The 24900-nt window shown below is 45.4% G+C and overlaps 1 protein-coding gene across 4 annotated transcripts in view; it reads left to right on the top strand.

Moving 5' to 3' along the window:
- Window positions 1–24900, top strand: part of ANKRD12 (ankyrin repeat domain 12) — a 333910-nt gene that overhangs the window by 239710 nt on the left and 69300 nt on the right. For all 4 annotated transcript variants that reach the window (XM_082257365.1, XM_082257363.1, XM_082257364.1 and 1 more), the window contains one exon: window positions 18617–23130. In XM_082257365.1, coding sequence (XP_082113491.1) covers window positions 18617–23130 — 4514 coding nt within the window. The remainder of the gene's footprint in view (window positions 1–18616; window positions 23131–24900) is intronic.

The raw sequence follows: 24900 nt of genomic DNA, 5'->3' as shown, positions 1-24900 counted from the left end.
ATTATATCTTTTCATGTGACAACACTGAAGAAATTACACTTTGCTACGAAGTAAAGTAGTGAGTGTACAGCTTGTATAACAGTGTAAATTTGCTGTCCCCTCAAAATAACTCAACACACAGCCATTAATGTCTAAACCGCTGGCAACAAAAGTGAGTACACCCCTATGTGAAAATATCCAAATTGGGCCCAATTAACCATTTTCCCTCCCCGGTGTCATGTGACTCGCTAGTGTTACAACTTGGGTCTCAGGTGTGAATGGGGAGCAGGTGTGTTAAATTTGGTGTTATCACTCTCATACTAGTCACTGGAAGTTCAACACGGCACCTCATGGCAAAGAACTCTCTGAGCATCTGAAAAAATAATTGTTGCTCTACATACAGAAGTGAAAATGTCCAAATTGGGCCCAATTAGCAATTTTCCCTCCCTGGTGTCATGTGACTCATTAGTGTTATAAGATCTCAGGTGTGAATGGGGAGCAGGTGTGTTAAATTTGGTGTTATCGTTCTTACCCTCTCATACTGGTCACTGGAAGTTCAACATGGCACCTCAAGGCAAAGAACTCTGAGGTTCTGAAAAAAAGAATTGTTGCTCTACATAAAGATGGCCTAGGCTATAAGAAGATTGCCAAGACCCTGAAACTGAGCTGCAGTATGGTGGCCAAGACCATACAGTGGTTTAACAGGGCAGGTTCCACTCAGACAGGCTTCACCATGGTCAACCAAAGAAGTTGAGTGCACATGCTCAGTGTCATATCCAGAGGTTGCCTTTGGGAAAAAGATGTAGGAGTGCTGCCAGCATTTCTTCAGGGGTTGAGGGGGGGGGGGGGGGCAGCCTGTCAGTGCTCAGACCAATTATTGGAGGCCGATATTCACTTTTTTTGAAGTATCGGCCACAAACTTGCCGATATTGCTTCGTTGCTTCGCTAAGTGGTTGTACTGTCAGATTTTTTTTAAATGACCGTATTCAAAACAGCCAAACTTAGCGTTTTGAATGCAGAGAAGTTGTTTGCGGTCTTAAAGACCCCAGATCCCTCCATAAAGAGTACCTGTCACTGCCTATTACTGTCACAAGGGATGTTTACATTCCTTTTGACAGCAATAAAAGTGATAAAAAAAAATGTAAAGGACAGTGTAAAAATAAAATCTACTGAATATATATATATATATATATATCCGAGACACTAGGGAATAAAATGGCGGTCTTTGCAATTTTTCATATCACTTGGTATTTGCGCAGCACGTTTCTACATAAACCTATTTACAGGTTATCAGTTTAGATTTTTAGAGGTCTTGTGCTAGAATTCTTGCTCACTCTATCGTTCGCGGCGATATCTCACTCGTGTGGTTTGAATGCAGTTTACATATGCGGGCGCGACCTACGTACATGTGTTTGTTTATTTATTTTTTTACACTTTCCCTTTCATTTTAAATTTTTTTTATCACTTTTATTCCTATTACAAGGAATGCAAATATCTCTTGTAATAGGAATTGGACATGATAGGTCCTCTATACTGAGAGATCGAAGGTCTATAAATCCCCACATCTCTCCCTCCTCTATGCTGGAAAGCCTGAGATAAAAAAAAAAAAAAAAAATGATCTCCGGTTTTCCAGCAAAAAAAAAAAAAACGGCAGTGTCTACATCTGCCTGAGCCGGAACATTGTGACATCACTTCCGGTCTGCGAGGGTCATAGCTCTATGGTAAGCCGCCGGCAGGTTCATTTTCCAGCTTCCCGATCGCACGGGAGAATCTGGAGAATCACCGGAGGTCGGTGGGAGGAGAAACTTGGATGGCTTTTACATGTGAGGGAAGTCTGGGCTTTGACTGGGCCACTCCACAAGGTGCATTTTTTTCTGAAGCCAGTCTGTGGTGGATTTAGTTTCATGCCTAGGGTCATTGTCCTGCTGCATCACTCAACCTCTACTAAGCTTCAGTTTGCAGACAGCCACCCTGACATCCTGTAGGATATTTTGGTAAACTTAGGAATTCATTTTTCTCTTTTGTTCACTGACAGACACAGCTTCAATTTTTCAGACCATTGGGTATTACACTGTCACTCTTCAGGAGTAGGACTAGGCCGAAACCTTTTTGGCTACACCCCTGGGGCAGTCCCAGAGGGTACCATCACTTCCTGCTGTATGACTTCCAGTTTTTTCTGCCTAGTTTAGGAGTAAGTGCTGGGATCTGCGGTCCTGGCATTTTTTCCTATTTAAATTGATTTTTTTACTTTTTCTTTCTTATTTTTGTTCCTGTGAGAACTACAATTAACTGTTCCTGTGAGAACTACAATAAACATCCGGACTGGGCGACGTACTGGATATTCTAGATCCTTACGGTCTTCTAAGTCTGCCCTGCGAGCACGACCCAACTACTATCTCTACTTTAAGTTGGCTGCGATGTAGCCCCACTGGACGGGGGCTGAGCGGCGAGTGAAACACATCGCAAGGTCGCATAGCCCGTACCTCAGGCCGCAGCACCCCCTTTCCAAGATGGACTGCTGGGAGTGGCGCCCGCCTAGTGACTGTGGTATGGGGAGTAGTGTCCCCCCCCCCCTCCTTTCCCTGCTGAATTGTTGGGGTTGTCGCAGACCCCCCCCCCCCCTGGGGATGGTAGGCCCCCCCTGTGTCCTTCCTCCTTGTGCTTCCCCCTCCTCCTTGCGGGGTTCCCCCTTAAATTTGGATGCCCTCATCTGTCCCGTCTCCCCCCCCCCCCCAGGCCCCTGTTTGGGGGCATGGATGCAATTGGGTAGGGGGGCTACATGGTCCCTAGGTGGTCCCCTCCTGGGGTCCATAAATTGTTTCCGTGGGGTCCAGGGTCCCGTGGAGCGCTGCGTGGTACCGCCATTTTTCCGTAGTCTCTATGATTCCTGGCGGCCATGTTTCTGTAGTTCAGCGGCCATGTTTCTCTTACGTCCTCTGACAGTCGCCGCCCATTCACACAGTCTTCACTTATGGGTATTGACTTCATCTCCACAGGAGTTTCTAGGCATAAGACTTGTAAAAGAACAATAAATCTACATAGTCCCACCCATGGGGGCTGTCCTACCAGTCCAATACCCCCCTGCAATAGCCATCCCAATTCAGTTTGTCTTCTGCCTAGCTTAGGAGTGGATAGGCTTCCCTGTGCTGAGGCTACATTCACAGCCTTCCTCTTTTTCTTTATGATTTATTTTCTGGAAATGTAATTTTTCTTTAGGGCTCTTTCACACGGCCGCTCCGTATGTCCGCAAATCACCCTATTTTTTTGCAGATGATTTGCGGACATAATGTAAGTCAATGGCATTGCGGATGTCAGCGGAATACCATCCGCTGACATCCGATTTCCTTCCTTTCAGTTCTGTTCCATTTTTTGGAACGGAACAGAACCCTATTTTTCCTCCGTTCACAAAACGGAAAGGAAGGAAAATCGGATGTCAGCGGTGTCATCCGCTGACATCCGCAATGCCCATAGACTTACATTATGTCCGTATATCATCCGCAAACGGATGGGATGATATGCGGACATACGGAGCGGATGACACAAACGTCATCCGCTCCGTGAAAAAAAAAGTCCCGTAGCGGAGAAAAACAGCGGAGCGGCCGCGTGAAAGAGGCCTTACATTGCTAGCTGTTTATTTTGTCAGCGCTAGTTAGTTAGATCTTCGGATGAAGACGGCGTTGCGGAGCTGGGAATCAGACTGACCGTCCTGGTTCTCCAGGACAGAGGGTCGGATGGAATCCCAGCCTGCCATTGAGCGTTTTGCGGGCTATGCGTTCGCCCTGGCCTCATAAACGACCCATCCCTGTCCGTCAGGGATGCAGCTGGGTGAGGTGGCTACTTCACTGGACACAGTATAGGTTCGTCCGTGCATTCCTAGTGTCCTGCGTTTTTGGCTGGCGGCACTCCCCTGCCAACTGAAGGCGGGCGGTTTCCCTGCTTGATATGAGGCACCCTACGCCATCGGTACAGGTAAGTACATTCTATGTGGGGCCTCTGTCTGGGGTCGGCAGTCCATGTGTGTCTGTGGTGTCCCCTGTGTCTGTGTGTTTTTTGGGCTCCCTGTCCTGGTCACTGCGGGGACGCTTTTCCCTCACAGCAGTGCTGTGTGGGGTTTTCGGGGGTCCCTCTCCTACATGTCACTTAGGGTGCTTGAGGATGCAGACACATGCGGCGACCGCTGCATGGTAAAACACTGCCGGTCCGCCATTTTTAATGTGGGCAGCATGTCTGGCTTCACTGTGGGTGCTCTTGCAGCATGCTATGTAGTGTATTTTCGCGTTTTTGCTTGTGTGTGGCAATGCGATCGTTCCGAGCACATGTCGGCGGCTATCTTGCCGAAGCCTACCATTAGTTTACATAGGCATCCATTTTCCCTTGGCCTGGTTCAGCCTCCAGCGGTGACATCACTTCCTCCTTTCTCACAGGAGACTTCCAAGAAGCTGGTAACACTTTGTGGGGTTCTGTCCTGCTGTTCTTTTTCCTGCCTTGCCTTGTGTGCTTTTCCTGGTCAGTTTTTTCCCTGCGGGGGCTCTGTATATCACAGTCTTATAGCGGTGTGCTGGGGAGGGGTCCGCAGCGCACTTAAAGAGCCAGGTTCAAAATAAAAAAAAAACTTTTCTAATATGGAATCCCAGGACAGCAAATTCCCGCCAGCCTTGGTGGGGAATTCAGGGTTCACTGCATCCTCTAACCAGACTGATTTGACTGCTATTGTGGCAACTTTGGTGTCAAAAATGAATGTGCTGATGTCTGAACGTGCTGCTAGGAAAAGGCCTAGGATTTCCTTTTCTTCTGACTCTGAGTGTGACATGGTTGCTGTAGGTAGCATGGCTCTTTCAGGGTCTCGCTCTTCTCAGGACCCGCAAGAGTCTGAGGGGGAGGCGGAGGGGTCGCAGGGGTGGATGAATCCCCCCCTGGGTCGCCAGAGGAACGCGCAGCTATGGATGAGTTGATCCTAGCAGTGAAGGAAACACTACATTTGGAGGATGAGCCCACTCCTCCGGGCGTTGTGTCCTCTTTTGGAACACACAGGACCCGCAAGACGGCGCAGGTTTTTCCTTGCCCCGCAGAATTTCACCATAAGGTGAATGAGCTATGGCGTAATTTGAAGCACACCTTCGTGGTGCCTAAGAAGTTTCAACTTCTCTACCCTTTTGCGGCTACTACGGCTGCGTGCTGGTGTGTGCCTCCTCAAGTGGATCACACGGTGGCCAGGTTGAACAAGTCTACCCTGTTACACACTGAGGACTCCCCGGTGTTTAGGGATCCTACTGATAGGAGACTGGAGTCTCTTGCCTGTCATTCCTACACGGTGGCGGGTTCCATGCTCAAGCCTATTTTTGCCTCTGTAATGGTGGCTCAGGCTGTGGCGGATTGGACCAAGGTGCTCAAACGCACCCTCGTGGCCAACTCTGCCCCTTCCACTACTGTGGACATGGTGGAGCAGATTCATCGTGGGGGTCATGTATTTGTGCGATGCGGCTCTGAATGAGGCCCCATTGGCAATACGCCTGTCCAGTGTCGCTGTGGTTAACCGTCGATTAATCTGGTTAAAATGCTGGTCGGATGACCAAAAATCCAGGCAGACAGTGGCTGACATCCCCTATGCCGGGTCTCGCCTTTTTGGGGAATCCTTGGACGAATTGGTTAAAGGTGTCACTGGGGGTAAGAGCACTCTGCTCCCCCAGAATCCCAAGGGCAAGTTTTTCCGTGGTAAGCGGGGTCCGTCCTTTAAACCTACTCATGGGTCCTTTAGTGCCTTCAGGGCGCAGAACAAGGGAAAACCCTTCAAGGGCCAAGGTAGCCAGAAGAAGCCCTTTTTTGGCAAACAAAAATCCGGCCAGGCTGGTGCAGCGGCTCAGTCTGCCTCTGCCTGAAGGGGCGCCCTCACCCGTTACAGGGGTGGGGGGACGTTTGCGCGGTTTCCTACAACCTTGGCTGCTCCGAATCACGGACAGGTGGGTTCAGGAAATCATTCGGTCAGGGTACAAGATCGAATTTCTTTCACGGCCGGCAAACAGATTCTTTCCCTCAAATCTTCATTTGACCCCAGGGCGGTTAAAGGACCTGCATCCTTTGCTATCGCGGAGGATTTGTGGCGTTACCTTTTGGTCTCGCTTCGGCTCCAAGGTTCTTTACCAAAGTGTTGGCGCCTGTTCTGGGCCTGTTGCGGGCACAGGGCATCGCGGTCTTGGGATATCTGGACGATCTCCTGTTAAGATCGAGTGCCAGTCAGGACCTGCTGCGCGATCTGTCCACTACGGTCCAGATGCTTCAGGAGTTTGGTTGGACGATCAACGTTCAGAAGTCGACCTTTTCGCCTTCGGTTCGTCTCCAGTATCTGGGAATGGTTCTGGACTCTGCTCAAGCAAAGGTGTTCTTGCCGGAGGACAAGCTCCGGACTCTGCAGAACGAGGTCAGGTCCCTCAAGGACAACGACTCCTTGTCACTCAGGACCTGTATGCGGTCCCTGGGGTTGATGGTGTCAGCCTTCGAGGCGATACCATTTGCCCAGTTTCACATGAGATCTCTCCAGGCGGAGTTCCTCGCCAGGTGGGACAGACTACCTCAGTCCTTGGACTTGAGAGTGTCTCTGAGCCACCAGACCAGAATGGATCTCTTGTGGTGGCTTCAGTCCCCGGCGGTGTCGGAGGGAAAATCCTTTGGTGTCGGCCAATTCTGTGGACGGTGTAACCACGGATGCCAGCCTGTCGGGCTGGGCTGGCGTCCTGGGCAGCCTGTCTGCCCAGGGCACCTGGTCGAAGGAGGAATCCTCCCTTCCGATAAACATTTTGGAATTGAGAGCAATCAGGCTGTGCCTGCTCCATTGGTCGGATCACCTTCAGGGCCGTCCTGTGCGGGTGCAGACGGACAATGCCACTGCGGTGGCTTACATCAACCACCAAGGGGGCACCAGGAGTGCCCGGGCAGCCCAGGAGGTGACCGGTATTTTGTCTTGGGCCGAAACTCATGTCCCGGCATTGTCGGCAGTTCACATTCCGGGTGTGGAGAATTGGCAGGCCGACTATCTGAGCCACCAGACCTTGGACCAGGGGGAATGATCCCTACACCCCGAGGTGTTTCAAATGCTGTGTGCGAAGTGGGGATCCCCGGATGTGGATGTGTTCGTGCCTCGCTGAATCACAAGGTGGAAAGGTTCATGGCAAGAACACGCGATCCTCTGGCAGACGCCTCGGATGCGCTGGTGGTGCCTTGGCGTCAGTATCAACTGATCTATGCCTTTCCTCCACTTCAGCTGTTGTCCAGGTTCCTTCACAGGTTGGCCTCGGAACCATCACGGGTGATTCTGGTAGCACCGGACTGGCCTCGCCAGTCCTGGTACGCGGACGTCGTTCATCTGGCCGTAAAGCCTCCGTGGTGGCTGCCAATGCGAGAAGATCTGCTGTCCCAGGGACCGATCTTCCATCCTGCTTTACAGTCGCTGGCTTTAACGGCCTGGCTGTTGAAAGCCAGGTCCTGAGAGACAGGGGTCTCTCCTCAGAGGTTATTCCTACTTTGATCAAGGCTAGAAAAGCCTCTTCTGGTAAGATTTATTACCGTACATGGAAAGCTTATTTTGCCTGGTGTGAGTCCAGGGGTTTATCGCCTCGTTCTTAGTAGGTGTCGAGAGTGTTAGCTTTCCTCCAGACTGGTGTGGACCAGCGCCTTGCGTTTGGCCATGATTAAAGGTCAGGTCTCTGCCCTGGCGGTTCTTTTCCAGCGTCCTGTGGCGTCTCATTCTTTACTTCGCACCTTTGTTCAAGGTGTGCGGCACTTGGCCCCTCCTAGGAAGGAGCCCTTACCTCCATGGGACTTGAACTTGGTTCTGTCCGTGTTGCAGAGTTCCCCGTTTGAAAACATCAGGGAAATCTCGTTGCCTATGCTATCTAAAAAGGTGGCTTTCTTGGTGGCGATCACTTCTGCTCGCAGAGTGTCGGAGTTGGCGGCGTTGTCTTGCCGCTCCCCTTACCTGGTGGTTCATAAGGATAAGGTGGTCTTGCGACCTAATCGGTCTTTTTTGCCAAAGGTGGTTTCGGAATTCCACCTGAATGAGGACATTGTTTTGCCTTTGCTTTGTGCGAATCCCAAGCATCCAAAAGAGGTTGCTTTACATACCTTGGATGTTGTCCGGGCGATCAGGGTCTACCTGTCGTTTACTGCATCCTTTAGGAAATCGGATTCTCTGTTTGTCCTTCCTGAGGGACCTCGGAAGGGTATGGCTACGTCTGCAGCAACCATTGCCAAATGGATCAGACAGACCATTATACAGGCCTATTCGTTGCGGGAACGGGTTCCTCCCTTCCCTGCAAAAACAAAGAAGAGAGCCGCTCAGGTGCAAGTTCAGCACTCGGTGCAGGTCAGATCCGCCATCCAAGCATGTAGACATCCAAAAAGAGAGAGACCGCACTCAGAGATGTTAAATAAAAATCCTTAGGACTCCTTTATTCTCCATAAATCCAACAGACAGCAGACAGACAGTGCAATACACGAACAGACGTGTCGGGTTGACGCGTTTCACGATAAAAATCGCTTATTCATAACCACACACCTTGAGACTGTGGATGCCAGCAACCTTTTGTAGATAAACCAAGTAAAAGGTGGATAGGAATGTAATTGCTCACACCCTGAGTTAATTGGTACGAAAAGGCACACAGCTGTTCTTTTAGCAATCCACAGTCTCAAGCTGAAGACATTTAAATACAAAACATGTCTCCCTCCCTGCGGGGGGAGGGAGAAAGGTACATACAGACAATATAAAAACACATGTTTAATAGAAAAAATACATATAAATACATGTATGTATATATAACGGGCTGAAAGAATCAAAGTATAATAAGTAACACATGACATGTATACTTATAGGGCTTGTCCTCTGGTAGTCAATAATAACTACATAAAAGTTGTCTTTATCCAAAAGTAATTTTTGGGAAAGAATTTCTCCAAGTAATCCATCGGCAGCAGTGTAGGGCCGGTACAACACAATATAAGTGAAGAAACACAGATATCTATATGAATGAAGATCTTCTATCAATGAATGATACCTGTGAGAAACTGAAAAATAGAAAAACACATTGCCGAAGCGATGAGTACGTCCTGGGCCTATCGGCATCAGGCCTCGTGACCCAGGTCTACAAAATTGTTCTGGCATCAGCTGATGCATCTTTTGTCCGCAAAGTTCTCTGTGCGGCTGTTCCTTAGGAAACACTGGTTTTTATTCGGGTTCCTAGCTGTTGGGGGGTTTTTTTTCCCCTTGGTTATTTGTTTTCCTGGGTTGTTGCTCATGTTGAGCCTTTGTTTTTTTGTTACCCAGAGGGTTACCTTGTATATGTAAGGTTCCTTTCTCTGATGTGGGTACTACGTTGCTTTTCTGGCGGTTGCGTTGCCCACCCCTCATGTCTACACTGCTTTGGGACATCCCCATAAGTGAAGACTGTGTGAATGGGCGGCGACTGTCGGAGGACGTAAGAGAAAACGGAATTTTTGTAAAATCTTAACGTAAAATTCCTTTCCTCCGACAGTCGCCGCCCCTCTTTTTGGGGTCTTTTTTATACACTTTCACTGCTTGCGACCAAACTGAATTGGTATTGCTATTGCAGGGGGGTATTGGACTGGTAGGACAGCCCCCATGGGTGTGACTATGTAGATTTATTGTTGGTATTCCGCTGACATCCGCAATGCCATTGACTTACATTATGTCCGCAAATCATCTGCAAAAAAATAGGATGATTTGCGGACATACGGAGCGGCCGTGTGAAAGAGCCCTAAAGAAAAATTACATTTCCAGAAAATAAATCATAAAGAAAAAGAGGAAGGCTGTGAATGTAGCCTCAGCACAGGGAAGCCTATCCACTCCTAAGCTAGGCAGAAGACAAACTGAATTGGGATGGCTATTGCAGGGGGGTATTGGACTGGTAGGACAGCCCCCATGGGTGTGACTATGTAGATTTATTGTTCTTTTTCAAGTCTTATGCCTAAAAACTCCTGTGGAGATGAAGTCAATACCCATAAGTAAAGACTGTGTGAATGGGCGGCGACTGTCGGAGGACTCAGAGAAAGGGATTTTACAAAAATTCAGTTTTTTGGTTTCCCTATAGACTTGCATTGGCGGACATTTTCCTGTAATCTGAGACAATGCTGAGGCTGTGGGGGCCTCTAGTGTCAGGCCAGCCTCTTCCTCTTTCCAGCAGTGTGGCAGATCGTTTTGGCGCTTTCCAGCTCGGGTGGTGAGTCTCTGGGGGCACTGCTTTTTGTAGTGCCACAGCAGTGCACAGGGGAGAGGGGCCTCCCGTTTAAAAAAAATAAATAAAACATTTTCTTTACTGAGCAGCGTGATTCTGCTTAACCTTTTATGGTCATGGAGGCTGGGGAGCTTGTTTCACCACCTGATCCATTCCTGGAAGCTGCGGGACCCTCTGGGTCTCAGTCTGCCCTGGCAGCCATGACGGCTGGCCTGCAGTCACTAGAAGCCAAAGTAGATATGCCCCTGCAAAGGAGACCAGGCAAGAAGTACCACCGACCTTTACCTGTATCCACTGCTTCCTCAGATTCTGAGGTGTATTTGGCCGCGGATGAGAGTCAGCCCACTGGGTCTGCGTCCAAGCATGCTGAGTGCTCTAATAGTGAGGATGAGTCCTCCTTCTCTGCAGCTGAGCATGAAAAAGCACGGGTGGTAATTGTATCAGTGCAGGAAACTTTACAGTTGGAGGACTCAGCTGCTACTGAGTCTGCTACGCCGGTGCAATTTGACACCTGCAAATCTCCCAAGGAGAATAAGGGTTTTCCCCTTTCCTGCCTATTTTAAAGCGATTGTCACTAGTCAGTGGGGTTACCGGAAACGCATGGTTGGAATACCGAAGCCTTTTGCTAGAAGATATCCCTTTTGAGTAGTCTCTTCTGAAGAAACTGACGGTTCCACCGTCGGACTCTCAGGTTTTAAGACTGAATTAGAACACACTTATGCCTGTGAAAGATTCCCCGTCTTTTAAGGATCCCGTAAACAAAAGAGCTTAGGTCTGGTCTGGTACCTTTTCACTGTGGCTGGTTCAATTTTAAGACCAGTGTTTGCTATCACCTTGGTATCCCAGACCTTAACAGAATGGGCTGAGGTTTTGCTCCAGGATCTGGAGGGGAGTCAACATTATTTTAAGCTGGCGAATCAGTTGATCCAAGGGTTACAGTACAATTGTGATGCATCCCTGGATGCGGCCCCCCTGGCCGGCAGAGTTTCTGTGACGGCTGTGATCTTTCGCCGCATGATCTGGTTGAAGTACTGGTCAGCTGACCAGGTTTCTAAAAAGATACTGCCTCCAGAGGCTGCTAAGGGCATTGAACCTCGCCGTAAGTGGGGTCCCTTCTTTTCAGCACACAAGCGTCCCTTTCGTCCAGCTGGCTCGCAGGAAAAGGGCTCAAGATCCACCCGTAACTTGTAAGGGGAGCTCCAAGAGGCCCTGAAATGGTAAGTCCAAAGCCAGCGCTTCTTGTTCCACAGACAAGCCTTCCCCATCCCGAAGGAGCGCCCTCACCCGTGTCTGGGGTGGGAGAGTGTCTTCGGGGACCTTGCTAATTCAGGACAAATGGGTCCACTAACTGGTTCGGTTACAAGATTGAGTTTCAGTCCTTCCCTTTGGCAAGGCTCTTTCCTTCCAACTTACGCCTGTCTCCAGAGCGGCTACAGGGCCTTTACGGAGCAGTGCAGGACCTGATAGCACAAGAAGTTATTATGCCGGTTCCAGAGTTCGAACGTTTCCACTTTGTGCGGGTTCAGAAATTTTGGATGGAATCCATCCGCACAGTAGTAGCTTCATCAAGGAGATCTGCTGGCTTCTATCGATCTCAAGGACGCTTACCTTCATATTCCAATATATGTCTGGCATCAGCGTTTTCTTTGTTTTGCCGTGGGCGAGAAGCACTTTCAATTCGTGGCGTTACCCTTTGGTCTCGCCTCAGCTCCTCGAGTGGCCCCAGTTCTGGCCTTGTTACGGCAGAAGGGGATCGTGGTACTGGGTTACTCGGACGATCTGCTTCTGCGTGCAGAATCTTCCTCAGCTCTAGAAGCCGACTTGGAGGTTTTGGTGAGAACTCTGCAGGAGTTCGGGTGGACACTGAATTTTCAGAAATCGGCTTTGTCTTCATCCACAAGGCTGGTCTATTTGGGTCTGGCACTGGACTCAGCGTCAGCCCAGGTGTTTCTACCTTAAAACTGCTGAAGCTACAGGAGGCTGTTCGGCTCCTGTGTTCCAACCATCGATCATCGCTCAGGACTTGCATGCAAGTGCTGGGTCTGATGGTCTCCACCTTCGAGGCGGTTCCATTTGCACAGTACCACACCAGACTTTTGCAAAGGGAGATTCTGATCAAATGGAACAAGGATCCGCTGTCATTGGACAGTCTGATTCGGTTAAGTCGGGGTTTGAGGGAGGCCCTCTTATAGTGGCTTCACTCCCCGGCCCTTCATCTGGGAAAATCCTTTCTTCCCCTGTATTGGACTGTAATCACCATGGATGCCAGTCTGTCCTGATAGGGAGGTGTCTTGGGGGTGTGTTAGGCCCAAGGTGTCTGGACTCAGGAGGAATCCAGGTTGCCGATCAATATCCTGGAAATTCGAGCGATCAGACTTTGTCTGTCTCAGTGGAGGGATCATCTGCAGGGGCGCCCTGTGCGGAGACAATCAGACAATGCTATGGTGGTGTCATATGTCCATCATCAAGGGGACACAAAGAGTGCCCTGGCGGCCCCGGAAGTGGCCGGCATCTTGAGGTGGGCAGAACGATATGCTCCAGCCCTTTCTTCTGTGCACATTCGGTGGTGGAGAATTGGCAAGCGGACTATCTGTCAGAAGACATTGGATCAGAGAGAATGGTCTCTTCACCCAGAGGTATTTCCTCAACTGTGTTTTTGGTGAAGGGCCCCCAATGTGGGCCTGCTGGCTTCCTGTCTCAACAGGAAGGCGCAGAGGTTCGTGTCAGGGTCTCGGGATCCTCTGGCCGACACCGCAGACGCTCTAGTGGCCCCTTGGGGTCAGTATTGTCTTATTTACGCCTTTCCTCCAATACAACTTCTGTCGAGACTGCTACGCAGAATCGAGGTAGAAGGAATTCCAGTCATTCTGGTGGCACCAGACTGGCCTCTCTGGTCTTGGTACACAGTCCTGGTAAGGCTGGTAGCAGATGTCCCTTGGAAACTTCCTCTCAGGCAAGATCTTCGGTCTCGGGGACCAATCTTCCATCCTGCTTTATGGTCGCTGGCTTTAACGGTGTGGCTTTTTAAAGACAGGTGCTGAAAGACAGAGGGCTGTCGAAGTCAGCGATTCCTACGCTGTTGAAGGCTAAGAAATGTACTTCCAGGAAAGTTTATCATAGAGTTTGGAAGGGGTATATTACTTGGTGTATGTCTCGGGGGGATTCTCCCCGCTCCTTTTCTGTGTCTCGCCTGTTGGAGTTTCTACAATTGGGTGTAGATCAACGTTTAGCCCTGGGCACCATTAAGGGCCAGATTCCTGCCTTGACTATTTTTTTCCAAAGGCCGTTGGCGGCAAGGTCTTTGGTTCACACTTTTGTGCAGGGAGTTCACCATCCTGGCTCATCTGGAGTGATCCTTGGTACCTCCGTGGGATCTCAATTTGGTTCTGCCGGTGCTTCAAAGGCACGGGGGATCAGGTGGACTTAATCGCTGCGCATCGGCGCCACACCCCACGCCGATGCGTGGCATCTTATTTTGCCTCCACCACGCCGGCTGCGCAGTCCATCACAAGTGTGTTCCTTGTAGTCTTCTGTTTTTTCTCAGGGGTTTTTGCTTCTTCTTTCTCTTCACTCCACCACTTGGTGTACCCTTGTGGGTCTTTATTCACTTGTCTATTCTGTTGGACCACGATGCATCAGTTACACTTTCTGGTTTCTGACTCTGTGTCATTCTATACTCCTCACTCTCTCTTCCTACACTTAACTTTTGGATTCTGTGTACCTATATATTATCTCACCACATAAGCAGTATTATGGATTTTAATTAAATACATACTTTCTTTATTTCCTTATTTTTGTATATCCTTTTACGCTGCTACTTGCATTACTATCTACTTTATCACTCATGCCCACACTCCTGCTGTGTGCGGCGTGCTTTACCTTGTCCGCCTGGTCTGTGCCCCCTCAGCTCCCGGGAGGGATACTCATGGTCACGTCTTGCCTCCAACACCACAAACAACCTGAGCTGTATTGTAAGTTTTGGGGATATGGGTGCTTGTTTTCCCCCTCCCCTTCTCCTCCCAGTTTTTTATTGAATATATCATCTTTGCAATTTCCTATATACATATATATATTTTCTGCAGATATGCATCACGCACCTACTCCTGAAGAAGTGTCAGATCCAGTCCACGAAACGTGTTGAGCCTGTCTGATGCAGCGATTATAATATCATATGCTTATATAGTCTATTACTCCATTGAATTATGCAATGTTATTTTTTTATTATCTGGATTTGGGGACCATTTATCAGCTCACACATTATGAAATTCCTTTAATATGCAATGTTTTTTTTATATTTTTATGCAACAAAAATGTATTGATTTATTTTCCTACCAGCCTTGTCATATCCTTCACTCAAAGTCCAAACTTGTTTTTATGTATAATTCAATAGGGATGGAGGCACAAGGCATGTCCCACCTTGTGCCTCATATAAAGTCCCACATCTGCCCCTTCCTATTTTTGAAAATATTCGGGAGATTCCTCTGCTCACTCTGTCGCAGAAGGTGGTTTTATTAGTGGCTTTTACTTCTGCACGTCGTGGCTTTTACTTCTGCACGTCGCGTGTCGGAGTTGGCTGCATTGTCCTGTGGGTCACCTTACTTGGTGATTCATAGGGACAAAGTGGTGTTACGACCCTGTCAGGCGTTCCTTCCAAAGGTTGTCTCGGGGTTTCACTTGAATGAAGACATTGTGCTACCGTCCCTATGTCCTAAGCCTAAACATCCTAGGGAAATTGCTTTACGTTCCTTAGATGGGGTAAGGGTGATCCGGGTTTACCTGGCGGTGACTAAACCAATTAGGAAATCCAATTCTTTGTTTGTTCTTAGGCATGGACTTCATAAGGGGCAGGCCGCATCTGCTGCGACCATTTCTAAATGGATCAGGCAGACGGTGGTGCAGGCCTACTCCATTAAGGGTCAGGTTCCTCCTTTCCCTGTTAAAGCGCATTCTATGGGGGCGCTTAGTGCCTTCAGGGCCTTCCGTCATCAGGCTTCAGTGGTTAAGGTGTGCAAGGCAGCTACTTGGTTGTCTGTACACATTCACAAAGTTTTATAATGTGGATGTACTTGCATCTTAGGATGCAGCGTTTTACCGCAAAGTTTTGCAGGCTGCGGTTGCGGAGGCTTCCTGTTCTTGAGGGTGAAATTTTTTTCCTGGTGGTGAGCTCCAGTTGTTCCTAGTTGAGCTCCTGTTGTTACCTGGTTGGCTATGTTTAGCCTTGTTGGAAATTCTGTGTTTGCTGTGTTTTTTTTCCCACCCCTCATGTTGACACTGCTTTGGGACATTCTAATGGTCTGAAGAATTGAAACTGTCGGTCAGTGAACGAAAGAGAAAACTAGATTTTTGTCTTGCCGTAAAATCCTTTTCTCTGAGGTTCACTGACAGACACAACACCCGCCTTTCTTTTGGGGTTGAGTTATTTGCTCTTCTGACACTGCTTGTTACAAACTGGAAGTCCTACAGCAGGAAGTGATGGTATACCCTCTGGGACTGCCCCAGATTTCTGCCTAGTCCTACTCCTGAAGAGTGACCGTATAATACCCAATGGTCTGAAGAATTGAAGCTGTGTCTGTCAGTGAACCTCAGAGAAAAGGATTTTACAGTAAGTCAAAAACTCTTTGGTGCTCTGCTATGGACACCCTGCCTGTAGAAAAAATTACATATAGTAGACTCAGTGATGTCTTCCAGTCTTTAGCTGTGATTCATGGGTCCTTCCTTATTTCATTAAAGATTCTGAGTTATGCCTTGAAAGTCATCTTGGGTGGGCGCCCACTTCTAGGAAGACTAGTCACCGTACTAAACAGTCTCCATTTATAGACAGTTTAACTTTCGACTGATGGATGCCTAAACACTTTGAGACTGCTTTGTATCCCTTTCCAAATGTATGCAAATCGACTACTCTTGATCATACGTCTTTAGAGACCCATTTGTGAGGCATAGTTCCCATTAGCTGATGCTTCTTATCAGCATAAATCTTAAAATGTTTGAGTGTCTTTTAATATTAAAGTAACTCTAAACCACACCTCCAAACTAATTTAATTAAAGGAGATGTATAGGAAAGCAAAAATAGGCAGTATATATATACTACCCTCATGCTTTCATGTCTTTTCTTTCTTTCCCCAGGCTTTTAATTTGTGAGGTGCAGGTATTTGAACTATCAAGAAGAAGCCTGTAAGAGTTCTTTCCCTGTTTGAAAGTTTAGACTCCCTCTTTCAGTCCCTCCCTCTCTTGGACATGTGGTTGTGCTTGATGAACAGGCACACCCCCAGCTGCCAGCTAGAGCAAGCACACTTTTCACATGCCTCCATCGCCATGGCAACTTGTCACCACAAAACCCAGTCCGTTTCCTATTCTCCAGTAGCTCTGCTGGTCTTGTGTTTTTGGCTGCAATTTTCCTCCATATTGTATCTTCTCCCTACTGCAGCTTTCCCCCACCTCTCCTATGGGCTTTGATCTCCAACTATCCGCATCTATTCTCTGAACCAATATAGGAAATATTCTCTAAACATCCTGCTGTATAAATTTATAAGGAAAGACATAGTAAACATCAGCCTATTTGTGTATGCTTTGCATTATAACTACTAGGAATGTAGAATGCAATATATATCGTTCTGCCTGGAACAGAGGAGGGAGGGGGGAAAGAAGAAGGGAGGGGAGGGCAGCTCTGTGTGATGTGTGAAGTCCCTGGAATGAGCAGAGCGGACGTCAATCACAGAGAGGAAAGGGGGTGGATCCAGACTTCCACTTCATTAAAGTGTGTAGACCCTCCCACAGGTAATTAACTCTAACTCTATTTTAACAAAAAACGGTGCACTTCTCAGAGGGCAGGAAAGATTGGTAGATACCAGCAGCTCATAGGGATTAAGCAAAAAAAGAAAAAAGGAAACCTATACTTCTCTTTTAATAGGACTCTAGGTGTGCAAACTGCTGACTCCAAGTTGCTTTTGCTGAAGTATTAGTATGTGGGTTTACTTGTTCCTCCAGCACTGTGAATGATGAATGGGTGTGTTCAATAATGTTTGTGTGTTATCAGCTTAAGCACATTGTGTTTCTCTATTGTCGTAACTTAAAGCGGAGTTCCACACAAAAGTGGAACTCCGCTTATATGCTTCCCCCCCCTCCGGTGACATATTTGACACCTTTCAGGGGGGAGGGGGGAATGGGTACCTGTTTTTGACAGGTACCTTTCCCCACTTCCGGGAGACAGTTCCGCGGCGCTGTCTCTTGGAAGTACGGCCCACTCCTTTTTCCCTCGCCACCGGGCCAATTACAAAGCGGCTCTTTGGACAGGTAAGTACTACTATTTAAGTCAGCAGCTACAGTATTTGTTGCTGCTGACTTTTCATTTTTTCACGGGGGGGGCAGAACTCCACTTTAAACAGATCACATTTTAGGGCAAATTACTGCAGAAAACCAATTAGTTCCAAGGGATTCACATATTTTTTTATTGCCACTGTATACTAAATAAAGATTAGCAAATGGTAAATGATCTTAAAGTGTTACTAAACCCAGGACCCTGCATTCACTATATCTGGCCCCCCACAGTAAATAGAACATGGAAATGCAATTATTTTAGTAAATATAAACTGCTAAATACCTTTTCTCATCTGTAGTATATAGCAGTCTTGTGACTTCTATCAGTCTCCAGCTTTGCACTGGTTAAAGCTTGTAGACTGAGTTTTCCTTCTCCTCTGACTGTCCTATGAGGCTGCATGACCCCTGCCCCTCTGTCTGGACAGTGCTGATTGGCCCTGTGCTGATCACATGCACCCTCCCAAGAACAAAAAATTCGCTAGCAATATACACCAAACTGAGCATGTGCAGAGTGCCTCCAAGGCTTTCTACTATCAGCAGATGGATTGGAGACTGTGGAAGAAGGGGAGGATCAGAGAAGACAGGATCAGCCATTTTACACAATGCAGACAATTAACCCCTTAGGTTCCACAGGGAGTATAACAAGCATGCTTTACTGCACATATGGACTGATTTTACTGTTGTTGGTTTAGTAACACTTTAAATTAAGCATGTTATTGTTCAGTAACCTCATTTTATGGATGGTTTATCATTTTAAATGTTTATTGGACATCCATATTTGTTGATATAATAAGAAAGCTTTACATCGAATTCCCTACTCATGTTATTAGTAAGATTTGTCGAAAAACAATAAACACACTGCAGTCTCTTTTGGGATGAAACGCCTACAATGCACCTGGTTTTCTGCAACCATGTCATCTTTGCCCGGCCTGTAAATGACCTGAATGAAGCTCTGAGTATCAGTTTTTGTTCATTGCCAAAAAGTTTTCTTTTTTGTTTTTTTTCCATGCAAAGACATTTAGCAATTGCTCCTAATTATTCATGGCATTCAGTCAGTTTTAATATAATTGTATTTCATTTTACAGACTCCGAGGAGCCCCAGTTTACCAATCTCTCCAGTGTAGATGAAAACTTAGATTCAGAGGGCGAAAAGGAACCCATGATTAATGAGGCCAAGCATGCCACTGCTAAGGGGACACCTTGCACTTCAGGACTTGATGAGTATGAGTTTAAAGATGATGAAGAGGATGACGACGACGATGATGATGATGATGACGACGATGTCGACGACGATGATGATGATGGAGAGATGGGCAAAATGATGGAGGACAAGCGTGTAATTAGGAATGAGAATAACAAAGAGGGCTCTGAAGGGAGTGAAAACTTTTTTGTAAAAAAAGATAAAATTGATTTTCCAAAACTATATAAAAACCGAAAACCGAAACCATCTCGCTTATTATTCACAAGCTCTGACAGCTCAGATGATGATTTGCTTCCTGAAAAATTGAGCCTTGCTTCTGAAAGTCTAAATTCTGATATCCGACAAAGAAAAGAGTACAGTGTTCTACACGAGCAAAAGGAGAAGGGAAAAGTCAAGAAAAAAGTGAAGAATCAGAGTAAAAACAAAGAGAACAAAGAATTAAAACAAGAAAAAGATAAGAAAGAAAATGTTAAAGTAGTGAACATAGTGATGAACTCCGCTGTGGATTCTATAGAAAAATCTAGAGACGAAGAGGTGTTTAGGAAATCTCTGTGTACAAAAGATGAGGGGTCTTTACACTTGTTTCAGATTACCCCTGGCAAATCTCCCAAGCACACGTTCACTTTTGTTGATAAGCAATCAACACCACTAAAACAAGACAACACTAAAATTTGCATTTCACCACCTGGTGGATCCGAGTCATCATTACAAGCAGAACTCTTCCGCTTCGAACCGACCCCCGACTCAGAATATGCACTGGAAAGTTCGAGCACCACAATTTCCAAATACAAGGAAAAAAGTAAACACGCAAAAGAATGTTTTAATGAATATGGTGACAGGGCTGCAGCTAAGAGCAAAGAAGATGACAAAAGCCCTTCCTTTGAAATGACAGAGTTTGTTGTAAAGAAAGACAAGGAAGGCAAAGTAGTAAAAAAGCACAAAGTGAAGCATAAGGATAGGGAAAAAGACAAAAATAAAAAAGAGCTAGATGTGGAAAAGGATAAAAGCAAACACAGAGATAATAAAAACACACAAAGAAATATTGAGTTTGACAGGGAATTCTGGAAGGAGAACTTTTTTAAAAGTGATGAAAATGATGAAGAATTTTTGAGCATGGAATGCAAAAACCCACCTCCAGATAAAAAATTCAAGTTGGAAAAAACACAAGCAAAAGAAGATAAAACAAAAGAGAACTGTGACCACAAAGAAAACACTAAAGATCTTGAGGAGACCGTGAAAAAAGAAAGGGATACTAATATTTTTCCAGAAAAAGGTGACATTTTTTTAGGGAATGTACTTGTTAAGGATGAGTCAACAAACCTTGACAGGGAAACAGATACTGAAATGCTTGCTAGAGAAAGCAGGGAGAAGTCTGAGAAAAGACTAGCACTTAAAGAAAAGGACATTGATAAGTTGGATAAAAAATGCACCGACAAAGAGAAGAAATCAAAAGATCACAAAGCAGAAAAAGAGAAGATTGACATACATGACCACATAGAAAAATGCAAAACACATTTACAGTCTGTACAGAAAGAAAACGATAAAATAAGAACGGTTTCAACCAGCAAAGAAAAGTCCAAAGACAAACCTGAGAAGAAACTTGAGAGGATTGAAAAGGATAAGCATCTTGGTGAGCAGAAAGTTTCTTCTGATAAGAAAATTAAACAAATGGAGAAAGATTTGGAATCAAGCAAATCAGACAAAGGAAAACGCAAAGAGCGGGATTATCGAAAGAAGGAGAAATCTAAAGACGGAGATTTCTCAGGAACAAGTGTAAAGCACAGCCAAGAGGAACGGAAACCAGTTAGCACAGAAAACAACAAGGTATTGCATGAACGACTATCATTAGTCAGAGAAAAGTCAAAAGAGGAGCAACAAAAAATGGCTGATTATAAAGAAAAAGACCGCAAAGACAAGGAAAAGGATATAGATCGATATAAAGAACGGGACAAGCATAAAGACAAAACACAAACAAATATACTAAAAGTAAAACCTAAAGAGACTGAACCAGAAAAAAACAAACCTAAGTTACAACTAATCAAAGATACCAGACCAAAAGAGAAAAGATTAGTGAATGATGATCTAATGCAAACTAGTTTTGAGCGAATGCTTAGTTTGAAAGACCTTGAAATTGAACAGTGGCATAAAAAACATAAAGAGAAGATCAAACAAAAAGAAAAGGAAAGGCTGAGACATCGAAACAGTACTGAACTAGGTAAACTAAAAGAAAAAGAAAAGCAGAGACATTCCCTCACACCGTCTAAAAACAAAGAGTTAATGAGATCAAAAAGTTCAGAGTTGTCAGACTCTGGCCCTAAAGATAAAATGCTAAAGGATGCCACAAGCTGCAGATCACAGTCAGTCGATGGAAAAAACGTGGCACATCCCGGAAAAACACTTTTAATATTGGAAAACAATAGCCTAGCTAGATCTCCTCGGTCAGAGAGTGAAAAAACTGGTCTAAGTTCCCGATCTATATCGATGATATCAGTTGCCAGTTCTGAAGACTCTTGTCATGCTACTGTGACCACACCAAGGCCTACTATTGAATATGATTCAGACTTTGCACTTGAAGGTTCAGATTCTCAAATGTCTTTTTCTCAGTCCCCTTTTCTATCCACTGCTAAATCACCAGCCGTTCATGACAGAGAGTTGGACAGCCTTGCTGAGCTACCTGATCGTGTTAAGCAACCTCTGTCAAACAGACTTCTCCCAGGTTATCTCAGGTCAGTGTCCATAGAGGATACTAAATTGGCAACAAGTGAATGCAGGCCCGTTGTAGAAGTTAGAAGATGCAGCATGCCAGCTGCTTTTGTTGATCAAATTAGGCCCTCCCCTTCAATTTTAGAAAGCACTTTACAAGAAACTACATCAGCTGCTCCATCAGTACCTAGCAGCTGTATGTCTCCAAAAATAGAGGAAAAAGATTTCCTTGGAAGCTTTTCTAATCTACATCCAAGTAGTAAAAAATCCTTACCTTTTAGTAAGCATACTGGAGATGCAAATATGTTAGTCCAAGAAATTCAAACCATTCCAGAGGGATCACTTGTTATAAATAGCGCTGACCGAGACAGTTGTCATGTAGGAATGTCTTCACCTTTGGATTCTGAACTTGCAAAATCAATTTGTTCAGAGCAAGAGTCTGCCACATTTGCGGAGGCTGACAGCAACACATCTCAGGATTTGATCTCATGTAGACAAGAAAACACCAAAACAAGCCCACATGAACCATGTGTACTTTCCTCTCCTATATCATGTCCTACTGTTGTTACACCTCCACCACCTTCAGATCTACATAGTTCCCCAAAAACTTCTCTGCTTAGCAGTTTGACACCTAGCACTGGAATAGAAGAGCAAAGTTGTGCAATTGCCAACTCAAATACCATCAAAGGAAATGAGGTAAAAGAAGATGAACCCATTCTACCTGAAACTGAGAAAACTGAGGTATCCACTGCAACACCTCAAGAAAATGTTCACCCTGTTGATGGGTTAAAAATTGTCCTTTCAGACTGTGTTGTGGAAAGAATGCAAAACACAGCAGATATACAGGAGCCTAATCTTTCAAAGAAAATCACACCAAGCTCAAGTCCAACAAAGGAGAATATTCTGGTAGATAAACTAGAGGAGGAACAGTCTAAAGACTGCAAATCTGTTGTAGAAAATCTTACAGCATCACAGAGTGATAGAACAGATGATGTTGACTTGGAAAAGACGAGTGGAACAGCAGAAACACTTAAAGAAAACACACATCATCAACTCAATCATTCTATTAACACAAAGGATGCATCTTTGCAAAAATATGACTTCTGTTCATCTGAGAATCAAACTCCTTCAGTACAGGAAGAGATGCAGAAATTTAGCCAGACCATTAAGATGGAAGTAGAGGAAAATACTGAAGTAAAAACTGAGCCACAGGATATTCCTCAAAGAATTACAAGAAATCGTGCTAACATGTTGGCCAATCAAAATAAGCAGGCGCAAGCAAGCTTCTCCCACGCTTCAGAAAAGGAAGCTGTTGAAAACACTATATCCCTGAGAGGGAGGATACGACTAACTGAAGAGGATGATGTACAAGTTCATCATCCACGTAAAAGAAAGCTGCCTCGTGTGCCTCAACCCAGCCTAGCTAATCCTTCAATACAGCAAGCAAAAGAAAAAACACAACAGTCCTTGGCTGCAGTTGTGGATTCTTTGAAACTGGAGGATATTCAACCATATCAGTCTGAGAGGGCAAATCCTTATTTTGAATATCTTCACATTAGACGAAAAGTAGAAGAGAGGCGAAAGATGCTGTGTAGTGTTATCCCTCAAGCACCACAGTACTATGATGAGTATGTGACCTTCAATGGCTCATATCTTCTAGATGGGAATCCCTTCAGCAAGCTTTGCATACCCACAGTAAGTCCGCTACTAAATCCATAGCAATCCTTGTAAATGTTAATTTGAGTTTAGTAAAAGTTAAAACGAACTCCTGTCTGCAGTAATCTGTATTTATATTTCTCCTAAAATTGCTGCACTGCTTTTTTCCCTGCTTATTTTACATAAATGTGAACAACACAGACCTTAAACCAGATGCTATGTGTTGCATCTGTTTGCAGTCTAGATTATGCTGCACAGCATAAAACGATAACCCACATTACCCTTCTACTCCTTACTGCTCCTGTATAAGTGGGTAATACAGCACAGAATATCACCTAGTATGATAAAGAACACAGCATATCATTTGTACTCACTGAGAAATAACTGCATTTACAGAAAAAGAGCAACACATGTACTGAAAAGCTGTTTGAGCTCCTAAGTAACACAATTCACTGAACACTGAGGAAAGGGGTCTCTGCAGATATCCTTTGTCTATCCAGATGAAACAAGTTGCTATTATATGTCTGTAGTCTGGATCACACTGCACAGAGACTAGTTTGACCAACATTACAACTGCTGCAGAGGTATTCCTGAGTCCCATGGTTCAGTGTACACAGGGAAGTGTCAGGCTTTGCAGCAAACTCTTTTTAATCCCAATTAGCCTGGCTCTGTGAAAGTTGTGCTCACCACATGGGTCATAACAACTATGATTGACACCCTCTGTAGCCCAGGGGTCATGTTTAAGATTGTGTTTGTGTATTGTGGGAGGCGGGGCATTCCCAGACAGGAAGTGTGCCTACTGCAATGAACTTGAATGGATAATTAGAAGCATGGGGGCGGTAAAATCAAGAAGCAGAATCATTTTTCACCAGTAGCAGAAGCACATGGGAAATAATAAAAGAGGTCTGCTTTTTTAATATGTTACCTATCTATTATAATTAATTGAACTAGATAATTCTCAACCACTTTTTTTATCATTGCTTTTTTTTCCAAGTTTTTCCAAAACATTTGCATTCTCATTTTTAGGCTGGAAAATTTGGTAAAGTGGAAGTAAAGTCTTTTTTACTTGTACCTACAGGTAAGCCTATAATAAAAGGCTTACCTGAAAGTACTGTAAATATCTCCTAAACTTGCACCGTGTAGGAGATATTCAGAGTGCATGCAGCCGATGACGTCATCGGCACATGCGCTCTGAAGGTCCGGCCTACCGTGCCAGACCTTCAAAGCCCGTGCCGTAAATGTGGAAGTGACGTCATCGCACCTCCGGACACTCAGTGTCAAAGCCCACGAACCCAGAAGAAACACCAGGGAAGATGTCAGCCGTCTCAGTAGTGTGTGGGCACCGCTGGAGGGATTCATTCTAAGGTAAGGATTTCGTAATGAGCTAGTATGCGATGCATACTAGCTCATTATGCCTTTGTCTTGTTTACAACCGCTTTAAAACCTCCAAACATATTTTTTTGAAAGCCGAAAATAAGTAGTTGCAAACTTTGATGCCATAGCTCATTATGCCTTTGTCTTGTTTACAACCGCTTTAAAACCTCCAAACATTATATTTTTTGAAAGCAGAAAATAAGTAGTTGCAAACTTTGATGTCATATATAAGTGCACATATATAAAAAATAAAAAAAGCACTAATGCTTATTTTAGTACACACAATATGCAACCACAATTCCAAAAAAAGTTGGGATGCTGTGTAAAATCTACATAAAACAAAATGCAAGGTTTTTCAAATCTCATAAACCCATATTTTAGTCACAATAGAATAGAAAACGTCCCATTTTAAGAAAAAAATAGGTTCATTTTGAA

This window comes from Pelophylax lessonae (assembly GCF_965119305.1).
Source record: "Pelophylax lessonae genome assembly, chromosome: 5".
Classification (NCBI taxonomy): Eukaryota; Metazoa; Chordata; class Amphibia; order Anura; family Ranidae; genus Pelophylax; species Pelophylax lessonae.
The sequence above is the reverse complement of the archived record's forward strand: the minus strand, read 5'-3'. Positions and strand labels throughout refer to the sequence as shown.